The sequence below is a fragment of the Gracilinanus agilis genome, chromosome 1 (genome assembly GCF_016433145.1).
Source record: "Gracilinanus agilis isolate LMUSP501 chromosome 1, AgileGrace, whole genome shotgun sequence".
Lineage (NCBI taxonomy): Eukaryota > Metazoa > Chordata > Mammalia > Didelphimorphia > Didelphidae > Gracilinanus > Gracilinanus agilis.
Window position 1 is genome coordinate 379,851,024 of NC_058130.1, and position 12,420 is coordinate 379,863,443.

A 12,420-nucleotide genomic window follows, 5' to 3' on the forward strand; every position below is an offset into this window, starting at 1 on the left:
TCAAAAATAGTCCCTTTCATTGTAGCAGAGGAGTTTCTGAGAGGCCTAGGGCTTGGAGATGGGTTTGATCTTAAGTTTAAAGAATTTAAAATCTGGGACCTAATATATCTGGTCATTTTGGTCACTGTAGTTGTTTCCTATCATCAGATTTCCAAGTTAATTTTCAATATGTTTTAAACATTCTTTTGCATTAAACATTTTAATATAGTTCTAGAAGTAATGACTTTTCAGGTAGGGCTGATTTTTATTTCCTTTGAAAAGATAGAATAAAATGTTTTTAAGGTAATTTCTGAAAGATAGTCTTAATCGTAAAATTTGCTGCAAATTTCCATTTTTTAAGTAGATCTATTTCTGATAGAGGGTTGTTTTTTAAAATTTACTGAATGCAGTATTTTTTATAGATAATTTTCGATCTGGAACACGCTATCATTTTTTCCTCTATGGCTGCAAAAATCAGAAATATCAATTATTACGTTCAATTGTTGGATATACAGAAGAGTTGGGTAAGTTATTAGATTTCTTTTTAAAATTTTGCTTTTGTATTTCATTTTTATATGTTCATTTTTAAGTTTATCCTCCTTCCCTATCCAGAAAGCCATGCCTTATAATAAAGAATAAAAAAAGAAAGATGGAAAAAAAGGGCAGCTTAACAAAACTAACCAGTGCATTAATCAAATCTGACAATGTTCCACACCCATAATCCTCTTCACTTCTGTAAAGAAGGGGGAGAGATGCATATTTTCGTCATTTGGAAGCTAAGCTTGGTTCTTTTAATTATACAGCATTCATTTTTGCTTTGTTTCTTTTTCCTTGTCATTTACATCGTTGTATTCATTATATATGTTTCCCAGCTTCTCTGAAATCTTCTTATTCATCATTCTCTATGATGGAATAATATTCCATTATAGACATGTTCCACAATTGGAATTTTTAGATTTTAAAATAGAACCTCCGCATGACTAAATCCCACAAAATTGTCACATTAGAAATTGTAATAAATATCCAATTAAGACCTATATTTCAAAAACTGAAATATTCAACTCAAAGAAATTAAAATGTCATCTATTACAGAATAAAGTACTACTTTTTTTCAGGAAAGAGAACTTTTTCTCACTATGATTTTTAAAAATTGGTTTCACTATAAATGGAATAAATATATTAGTTGAATTTCTTTAAAAGGCTGTGATGAACCTTTATGAACTTTGGCTGAAAATTACCTGGTAAAACCTGTCTTAATCAAAAGCCCTTTAGTCATTGATAGTTTCTTTCTACAGCTCCAAATGTTGCACCAAATTTTACTGTGGAAGATACGTCTGCAGATTCAATATTAGTAAAATGGGAGGACATTCCTATAGAAGACCTTAGAGGATTTTTAAGAGGATATTTATTTTACTTTGAAAAAGGAGAGAAAGGCACTTCTAAAATCCAAGGTTTGGAATCAGGTAAATTGTTTCCCAGTTTTTATATTTAGAATTTCCTGTGAGTTTCCTTGTGTACCAAAAAAAAATTACCTGAAAATTTGCAGTATTGCTATATAAATAATGATATTCTAAAATTGGTTGGTATCAGTAAGCAAGAACACAAATTCTTGTGGTTATAATTATTTATGTTTTAATGGATGTTAAAAGAGGATGTGAAGCATTTTCCAAATTAACTACTGTGAAAGTTTACATTTAATGCTCATAGAGGAGGGATCATACTGTTATCTGATCAGATAACATATTGTAGGTACTTAATAAATGCTTGTTGATTGATTGATTGTTTGAATTGACATGATCATAGTAATGATTCAGTAAGCCTCTTGGAATCAAGGAACTTTAGGATTATGGTCATAGGATCTTAGATTAAAAGCTGAAAGGAGGAACCTTAGCAATTCACCCAGCCTAACCAATCTCATTTTACAGAAGATGTTGAAACCTATGTGACAGCCATTGTGTCAACCCCTGGGGACACAAAGAAAAGCAAAAGACAGATCCTGTCCTTGAATTGTTCAGAATCTAAAGAATTCATTTAAGACATTGTACATTTCATAGACTGGTTTAAGTTAATGAACTTAAAAGTAATTTTTAAAAATTGGTTTAGTCCATCTCCTACTTGACTCCTCTTTAATTCTTGATTTCACTATTAGTCAGGGTTATCCATAGAGGAGGGAGTGTGGGAGAAAAGGGAAATTCTACTTCTGAGAATGTTTCCTGGCCCCCATTTTCATTTCACATTTACTAAGGTGTGTGTGCTTGTGCTTGTGTGTTTGCTCGCACATTTGGGATTTTTTTCCCATAGTGACTTGATTACATTGATGAGAAGTGATGGGGTGAAAGCTTGTAAATTTGTGGGAGCTGGACAGACTAGTGAGAATTTAGCAAGGACTAGAGATGGTGGTTCGAGTAGAAAAAGGAACACTGTTGACACAATCAGACTCTTCTCTTCTCCAAATGCCAAAAGAGAATAAGCTTTTTGAGGAAAATTACTTCTTTTATTTTTGTCTTTGTTTCTAAAGTCCCTAGCACAGTGCTTGGCATAAAGCAGTTTAAATGCTTTTTGGTTAATTGATTGATGCCTAGATAACTATAGAAGGATGAAGGGACTTCCTTGCTAACACTGAATGTTTCTAAGAGGTTTCTTTTAAATTACTGGACCTAGAGTAATTGCCCTCAAATTACTGCATAATAGGGATGATTCTACTTTTTTTTAAAAGTCTCACAGCACTTGGGGGCAGCTGGGTAGCTCAGTGGATTGAGAGCCAGGCCTAGAGACGGGAGGTCCTAGGTTCAAATCTGTTTAGCAGAATTTGTTCTAAACTTTGAGCATATTAGCAATCTAGAAGCCCTCATTTCTTTTGCATTTAATTCATAGAATAGCCCTGTATCTTTTGTTTCAGTTCTCTCATTTGTGAAAAGAAAGTAATAAATTATTTCCCCTCTCTTCATAATCTTCCACCTATTGTGAGATTAGGAATGATATATACATATATATATATATATATACATATATGATAGATATATACATATGTACAGAGGAAACTAATAAGATTTACTAGATCTACAAAAGGAGTACTTCAGAGACTATGAAATGCTCAGTTGGATTGTATTTTATTGCCAATCCATTGAATCCCTGGGATTAGTCTCTTTACAAAGAGGTTGTTAACAGTCAGACATTTTTATTAAGTATCTTCTGCATGCCAAGCACTGCGCCAAGTGCTGGAGGATCAAAACAAACAAAGACAAAAGATGTTCCTTGTCCTCAAGAAGGTAACAATCTTATTGAGAGAGGACAAAAAAATATGCAAACTATGTACAAGATAACTAGCAAATAATTAAGAAAAAGAAGGCATTGGATTTGAGAGGCTGAGAAAGACTTCCTGTAAAGATGAGATTTTAATTGGGACATAAAGGAAGCCAGGGATGTAGAGATGAGGAGGGAGAACATTCTAGGCATGAGAAGGGCCAAGCAACATATCCAGCATCAAGATAATGGAGTGCCTTATTCATGGAACAGAAAGGAGGCCAGTGAACCTAGATTGAAGGGTACCCGAAAAGGAGTGAGGTTACTGGAAAGGTAGGAATGGGCTAGATTATGAAGCATTTTGAATGTTAAGCAGAGAGTTTTATTTGATCCTAGAGGTGATAGGGAACCACTGGAGCTATTGGTTGACCCTGTGCTTTAGGAAAATCACTTTGGATGAATGAAGTGTGAATTGGAGTAGGGAGAGGCTTGAGGCAGGCATACCCACCAGCAGGCTGTAGTAGTAGTTCAGTGAGGTGATGAGAGCCTACACTAGAGGGGTTACAGTGGCAGAAAAGAGAAAAGCAGGGTATATTCCAGGGATGTTAAAAAGGTGAAATCAACAGGTTTTGGCAACAGATTCAATATAGAGGTAAGAGACAACAAGGAATTCCAGATGACTCCTAACTCATGAGCCTGAGGGACTGGGAGGTTGGTATTACCTTTATCAATAATAGAAAAAGTAGAAGGGGAAGTTTTAAGGAGAAAGATAATAAATTCAGCTTTAAACTTGTTGTATTTAAGATGTCTCTTGGATTTTAGAATAATCACCATAGAAATAATAATTAAATCCATGGAAATTGATGAGGGGACCTAGTAAATAAAGTAAGAACACAATAGTTATGAAAATGCCCATCCAGATCAGGTGTCAGATTTTTAATGCTGATTAAAGTATTACAAATATAACTCAGAACATTTCTTCCAGTTTATATTGACATTTTAAAAACATTTCATGTGAAATTATTATGAATCAATGGTATATTTGTTTCAGAAACAAGGCGTTCTGATGTAAAAGTTAAGAATATTACTGACATAACACAGAAGACATTGAGAATTGTTGATCTTCAAGGAAAAACAGGTTACCATCTGCTCTTGCAAGCTTACACAGATGGTGGAGTGGGTCCAGGAAAGGCCATGTATGTGGTTACAAAGGAAAATTGTAAGTTAAATATTTTTATTTATAGAAATGTTTTCAATACTGATTTATGTGATATTACTAGTAAATCTTGAATATAATCATAAAAATCCCTTAATGAGGTTCAATATGGCTTGGAAATGCTTTTGGGGGGATAATTTCAAGTGAACAGTCTTAATTTTTTTTTTTATTTTTTTTTTTAATTTTAAACCCTTAACTTCTGTGTATTGACTTATAGGTGGAAGATTGGTAAGGGTAGGCAATGGGGGTCAAGTGACTTGCCCAGGGTCACACAGCTGGGAAGTGGCTGAGGCCGGATTTGAACCTAGGACCTCCTGTCTCTAGGCCTGGCTCTCAATCCACTGAGCTACCCAGCTGCCCCCTACAGTCTAATTTTTGATGGGGTATTGTGATAAGAAAATACCTTTCCTTTTGGTCATTCTAATTAACTATCATTTGTGTCTTTTAGGGTAGTGGTGTGAGCCTTAAATAGAAATATATCCTTGTAAGCAATGTATTAAAAAAAACCTACAAAATAGTATTATATATGCTGTATTATATTTTTACTTATTTTAATATATTCTGGTTTGGCCCACTCTGGGATGTCAAGGCAGTGAGTTTGAAACTTTTGCTTTAAAGACTAGAACCAAAAGATTTCAGTTGATGCTTAGTATTTTTAATTAGATGTTAACATTAATAACATTATAGGGTGAAGCATTGATTCACCTAAACCTCCTCCATCAGATTCTTTGCCCTTTGCTCTCAAGTTCAAACAAACAAAAAAAAAGGAATAAGTAATTCTTTGGGAGAAAAATTAGAAAATGAAGGGTGGTACCATGGGTGGGTTGAACTAGCCTTCAATATATTATGGTGCCACTTTTCTTTTCTTTTGTTTTAATTTTTAAATTTATATTGATTAATTAATTTAGAATATTTTTCCATGGTTATGTGATTTCATGTTCTTTCCCTCCCCTCCTCACTCCCCACTCGTGGACCCGATGAGCAATTAATTCCACTGGGTTTTATATGTATCATTGATCAAAACCTATTTTCATATCATTAATATTTGCAATAGAGTGATCATTCAAAGTCAGCATCCTCGATCATATACCCATCGAACCATGTGATCAATCATATATTTTTCTACTCTATGGTGCCACTTTTAGATGAACACTAAATTGATCTCGACTTCCTCCTTGGGACAACACCTAATTAGAGAACTATTATGACTGTAATAACCCCAAAATTTAATAAGTAGAAATTATATTTAATTTTGTAATGTCAGATGTGGTAGCAATATTTCAGGATAATTTGTCAATTAGAAATGGTAAGCATTTTCCACTTCTAATTTGTTCCTTCATCATAAATTTCCTGCTTGTTTTTTGAACTAATAAAAAGGGCAACTAATAAACGGTAATATTTTCTTTTCAGCTGAGGGATTAATTATTGCCATTCTCATCCCTGTGGCAGTGGCTATCTTTGTTGGAGTGGTGACCAGTATTCTTTGTTATCGTAAAAGAGAATGGTAATCATATATGCATATATATTTATATAATGATGTTTTGTACTTATGGGTAGTATTGATTCTTTAGGAGTTGGGTTTGCAAATTACTATTATAAAATTGAATAAAATCTTTATATTAAAGTAATTGAATGATGGTGTAGAATCATAGAATTTACAGTTAGAAGGAACCTTTAAGTTTAATATGATTGTATAACTGATCAAACAGACAAAAATATTATTTATTAGGGGAATGTTATAAAAATTTTTAATTATTTAATTTAATTACATAACCTCCACTGTTAATTATACAATCATTGTTTTTCAATATTAGTAGATGCTAAGCTAAAAGGAGAAATAAATAGCATAGTGAAGCTTGGAGCTGACATTTAGATAACACTTTTAATGTTTGCAAAGCACTTTAAATATATTAATTCTCATAATCTTTTGAATTAGTCTCAGTGATTATTATCCCTATTTTACAGATAAGAAAACTATCTCAAAGGCTGTGACTTATACATAAACATCTAGCTAATAAAGGGTCAGAATTTAAACCTAGGGCATTTTCTACTATGCCATGCTGTCTAGCACTCTTAGAATTTGAAAAGTTAATGTGAAATTTCACATTTAATGTGGTATTGTTTTCTTTTTAACTGATGACAAATTTCACTTTCTCCATTCATCATCTTGGTTTTATTTTGATATCTTTTTTTTTATTTTAACCAATTTTTATCTTAACCAATAAAAGATACCCTTTCCTGAAATCACAGCTTATATGTCAAAACCTCTCTCTAATGTGACCCATTACAGTACATAATTCACTCTAGCTTGAACTTCACCTATAAATACTGTAAGAAAAAATTAATATAGAGTGATAAAATTAAAAATATCATGGTTTCAAAGGGTTTATTGAAAGCCATTTAAAAAAATGAAGTCACATGCCTATTGAGTTATTTTAAAGGGACCCACCATTTACCTGCTCCTCCCATCCTCCTGTTCCACAATCACAAAAGAGGAAGTACCAACTCAGGCACTCACTATTTAGCCTTCTTTTTACTTTATTAGGTAATTGCCTAAGTCATTTATGTAAGCCAGGTATCATGGGAAATGTAGTTTGAAAGAGAACTAAATGTCCAGAGGAAGTTTAGATCAGTTAGATCAAAATTAGTTCAAGGTTCAAGAACTCCCAAATTCCCAGTATTACAATACAAAGAAGTAATGTTATTCTAAATCTGAATTAGAAGACACTCTCAGAGATCCTCTAGTCTAAACCATCCCTCCTCCCAGTGCTTGAAAGTACACATTTTCTCTACAATATCCCTGAAAAGTGATTTTCCTTTCTAGCCTCTTATTAAAGATCTTCAGTAACAGCTAATTCCTGAGCTGGCTCATTTAAATTTCATGGAATTTGAGCATTAGAAGTAACTTCAGCAACCATCTAATCCAGTGCATACACAAAGACCTCTCTCAAGGTCCTTCATGATTCTAGTTGCGTTCTGGACACTCTCCAGCTCTATCAGGTTCTCTAAGTCTGATGTGGGCAGAGTACAGTACTATTGTCACCTTTCTCTTCCCTCCTATAGTTAGCCAGGTCTAAGTATTTAAAAGTTTTTCCTCCTCTAACCTGGTGTCATCTGGAGTTCTGTGTTTTATAGTATGCATATACTTATAATTTGGGAACTCCATAATTAACATATGGATGATATATTATTGAATTTCCAGGAAAAAATAAAGGTACAGATCTACTACTATAGATAAATATTCTGTTAAAGTAGTTTTCATATGAAGAAAAATAAAATTGAAGATAAAATATTAACTTCTGTTATCTAATTTTCTTATTGGTAAGCTTGTAGTCTGTATAAAAGCATATTCTTTAATCATCCATCCTTTATTTTTTTAAGGATTAAAGAAACCTTCTATCCTGATATTCCAAATCCAGAAAATAGTAAAGCATTGCAGTTTCATAAAAGCGTCTGTGAGGTAAAATTTGTCTGTTTTTAAATGGATTGTTTTCTAGTTTATCCTTAACGTAGTGGCTTCCTTCTCATTATTTTATCATAAGTTTTAGGAGAAAGAGGAACCAAATCTATATGTCAACTTGAAAATTTTATGCTTAAAATGTTGCATTATACACACACATACACACACACACACACGTATATACATATATAGTCACTTCAACTTGTGGGAGTTAAAAGATTTCTTTGTACTCTAATGTGCTTTTTTTTCTTTCACTTTTATTTATAATTGATAAGCAAACAGTGGGAGGTGGCTCAGTGGAAAGAGTGCTGGGGCTAGTGTCAGGAAGACTTGAGTTCAGATCTGGTCTTAGACATTGGCTGTCTGACCCTAGGCTAATCACTTGCCTCTGTTTGCTTTAATGCACTAGAGAAGGAAATAGCAAACCACTCCAGTGTCTCTGCTAAGAAAATCCCAAATGGGGTCACAAAGAATCAAACACAACTGAAGGGCTGAATCAAAAACAAACAAAAAGTAGATGGGGGAAAAAACTTGCAATTTTGTTAAAATATATGGCAGAAAATAAGTTTTTAGTGGTTAGGTTACAGTTGAAAAATGAGCTAACATAAAACTCTTGTTTTCTTTGTGTGACAATAGTTTGAGTCTTCTATTCTCATGGAGTGTTGTTTTTCCCTTTCTAGGGAAGCAGTGCTTTAAAAACACTGGAAATGAATCCTTGCACTCCTAATAATGTTGAAGTGGTGGAAACGAGACCCACAGCTCCTAAAATAGAGGAGGACACTGAAATCAAATCCCCGGTAGCTGTTGGTCCTGAAGAAGGGTCTGATGCTGAGCCTGAAAATCATGTGGTTGTCTCCTACTGTCCACCAATCATTGAGGAGGAGATAGCAAATGCTGGAGGGGAGGAAGCTGGAGGCTCTTCACAAGTCATTTATATTGATATTCAATCAATGTATCAACCTCAGGCAAAACCAGAGGAAGAACTAGAAAACGACTCTGTTGGTGGAGCAGGCTATAAGCCGCAAATGCATCTGCCAGTTACTTCTACTGTAGAGAACATAATTGCAGCAGATGACTTAGAAAAAACTGCAGGTTATAGACCTCAGGCAAATGTAAATGCTTGGAACTTAGACTCTCCAGACTCTCCTCGGTCTATAGACAGCAACAGTGAAGTTGTGTCCTTTGGAAGCCCATGTTCCATTAATTCTCGGCAGTTTTTGATTCCCCCGAAGGATGAAGAATCACCTAAATCTTCCAATGGAGGATGGTCATTTACAAATTTTTTTCAAAACAAACCAAATGATTAGCAATAGCATCGTGGGTTGCATCAGTCTGCCATCTCAATAAGCTCTGACTCCTGGGGTTGTAATAACAGCAGCACTGGTTATTCTAGGAGACGTTCCAGTGGAGTATTTTTAGTGAGAGGAACTTTACCACATGTAAGTTACACTGAAAGTGTTAATATTGTTTTACTGTAGTCTAAAAGCCAAAGTATAGCAACTCAGTAATTCAATTCATGAGATCCAAGATTCTGAGTTTGGATCTCTTTGTGATTCCAGCCAAAGAAGCCTCACTTACTCTACCTTCAAGTAGCATTTTCAATTTAATTATTGCTTAATACTTTAGAAAAGGCCCAAACTGTTCTACATTCTTTCACTGATCATTTCTTCTTATGTGTACATCACTGAATCCCAACCAGAATGTTTGAAATTGTAGACAGGGGAAAAATGTGCAGATATTCCAATTAACTGAGAAGAATCACTTGATTGAAATTTGTTCAGATTTAGACAAAAACCAAGCACAGATCAAGTCACATACGACCATTTTTTCTCATCAATTAATACAGTTTTAAAAACATAACAGCAGCTATTTTAATTTTTGTTTGATAACTAGGTCTCTATGCCTACTATATATAATGGTTATCAAATTGTTGACTCAGGGGCACAAACTTGGAAAAAGAGTGTAACACTGACTTATGCCACATTTCTGAATATGGCTTTAGAACATTCTTTTCCCCACAAAATTTGTAACTCCTTCTTGTAACAAGGTGCCCTAATGTATATGCTGAATTGTTTATAGTGCTAGGACATTGCATACAAATAAACCCAGACTCTTGACATTTATTTTGTGAAAGTGCCAGTTTTATAAATGTGTGAACAAAGCACACACTTAAATATAATGCTTTAGCATCAATTGCACTAATTTCCTATTTAAGATTATTCTTATCAGCAAGATCTAGCTAAACCAATCACTACCACAGGTAGCAACAATTGGCATTAATTTTCCATGAAGAAATGATTCCATGAATTTTTCTCTTTAAGTAGTGAGCCATGAATTAATTATATTTAATATGAGAATATGATCTATTTCCGATTGTGGTCTAACAGTTACTTTTCTTAAACAGATCATCAGAACCACCTCCTTGGTAGAATACTTACTGTTTTTGGTGAAAAATTAAACAATTTTTTTGCCTTAAAATAATCACTTGGTGGCGATTTTATAGTAAATGCCATGAAAAACTTCAAATTCTATTTGATTTAATTCTGTTAACCATCATAGAAGTAAAGAGTTGCTCTTATCACCTATAAAAGCTTGAGTGCCCTTATAACATAGAGAATCATTTAAACCTCCAAGTTTTTTCAGAAACAACTGTTAATTCTGGGAAATGACTCTAGGAAAAGTTTCATGTCGAACTACAAATTGGAAAGTGTTTTTTTAATCTGCCTTCAGGTCCTATGTGTTTTTTTAACTTTATTGGTTATGGCAAGAATGCTTAAAATCATATGAAAACTGAATAAGTAAAGTTATTTTATTTTTCTTTAGTATCATAGAACCATTCTGTTTGTATACTTGGACCATTGGACCAAAGAGTCCTATTTATATCTTGTAGAAAGGGAGAAGGCAATTAGGAGCAAATTTTATTTGGAGATCACATTTTAAAACCCTTATTTTAACTGATATATTTCAGCTAATCTTTAAGACCCCAATATGAGACTAAGGAAGGAAATGCAGAGTAAGATATACTAAATATAATTCGTAGCATATTCAAATTTTGATCACATGCAGTTTTCGGTCCCCAGGGCCAATCCTAAACAAAATTGGGAAGTAAGTGATATTTATCTTTTTTTGTACCGCCTTTTTAGTTCTCTCTTCTTCTTTCTCTCTTTGTCCCTTTCCCTCTCTTCCTCTGCTCTCCAATTCCTATCTTTCCACTTGTGCCTTCCTTCCCATGAAGCTTCTAAAGTCTCTACACCTCATTGTCTTAAGTACTGCTCTCCCCAGTGAGTATCCAGTGATTCCCCCACAAATACCCAACTGTCTCTTGCTATTATTCCCATTCTCACAAATAACCATCAATGAAACTTTCATGTACCCAGCATCTTTTTTCTTTAGGGCCAAGCTATCAATATTTCAGGGTGACAGTCAACTAATCAGAGCTAATAGGGAGAAAAGTATATCCCCCAAATCCTCTCTCTCTTTAAGAAACAGACATACATTGTATCAGTGGTCACCTGAAGACATTGCCCCATCTTCCTTGTCCAAATCAAAGAAGTTATACTAAAGTTGAAATTTTTAGGCCAGGTAAGCAGTGATGTGGTGCAGTATGTTAGATGAGTTTGGGGGCAGTCAAATGTTAAACAGTTTATAAGATTACACTGGTGGATAATTCCTTACTACTTATTTATAAAGTAAATTCAGATAAGAAAAAATTAGCTATTAAAGGTTTTATACCCTTGTTAATTAAATAGTACCATACTTTAAAACATTTTTAAATCATTAGAACATTTCTGAAATTTTTGCTTAAATTTTACATTTTCAAACAAGTCTCCTTTGCATACTAGGGTCAAATGATCTATTAGGAATAGTTAGCATTTTCATAATGCTTTCATGTTTGAAAAATGCTTTATAAATATTATTTCATTTGGTTCTCACAATAATCCTAGGAGAAAGGTGCTATTATTATCCTGAATATTTCTACAGTTGAGAAAACTGAGGCAAACAATAAGTGATTTGTCCAGTGTCACACAGCAAGTAATTGTCTGAGGTCAGATTTGAGTATAGGTTTCATGTCTCCCGATCCTACAACTCTTTGTACACTACCATGTTGGATGAATGTAAATTGACATTTATAGAAAAAAAAGACAACCAGTCTATCAAATTTTGTCATTTATACATTTCAGAAAGATAGCATAGCATAGTGAATAGAAAGGTCAGCCTCAGTATCAGTGGGCCCTAGTCCATCCTCTGACATATAGATATACTGGCTGTATGGCCCCAGTCAAATCATTGAATCTCATAGTGTCCCTAGCCAACCACCTAAGGCTAAAGACTAGAGTAGTTGTTGGTCTGCTTTGGTAAAGAGAATTTCATTCATCAGGAAGATTCCTTTACTGATGAAATCACAGATATGGATAAACCACGTTTCATATTGTGTGGAATTTTTCACCTGTTATAAAATTAAATTTTCTTTGAATGTGTTGAACATGGGCACTTTCTTTGAAATGAGAACAATTAATAGCTT

The 12,420-nt window shown here is 33.8% G+C and overlaps 1 protein-coding gene across 1 annotated transcript in view; it reads left to right on the forward strand.

The window, feature by feature from the left end:
- LIFR (LIF receptor subunit alpha) overlaps positions 1-10,616 on the forward strand; it is a 90,775-nt gene extending 80,159 nt beyond the window's left edge. The window contains exons 15-20 of the mRNA XM_044664282.1: positions 402-503; positions 1,275-1,449; positions 4,281-4,441; positions 5,849-5,942; positions 7,820-7,898; positions 8,579-10,616. Coding sequence (XP_044520217.1) covers positions 402-503; positions 1,275-1,449; positions 4,281-4,441; positions 5,849-5,942; positions 7,820-7,898; positions 8,579-9,205 — 1,238 coding nt within the window. The 3' untranslated portion in view covers positions 9,206-10,616. The remainder of the gene's footprint in view (positions 1-401; positions 504-1,274; positions 1,450-4,280; positions 4,442-5,848; positions 5,943-7,819; positions 7,899-8,578) is intronic.
- Positions 10,617-12,420: the final 1,804 nt, after the last annotated feature.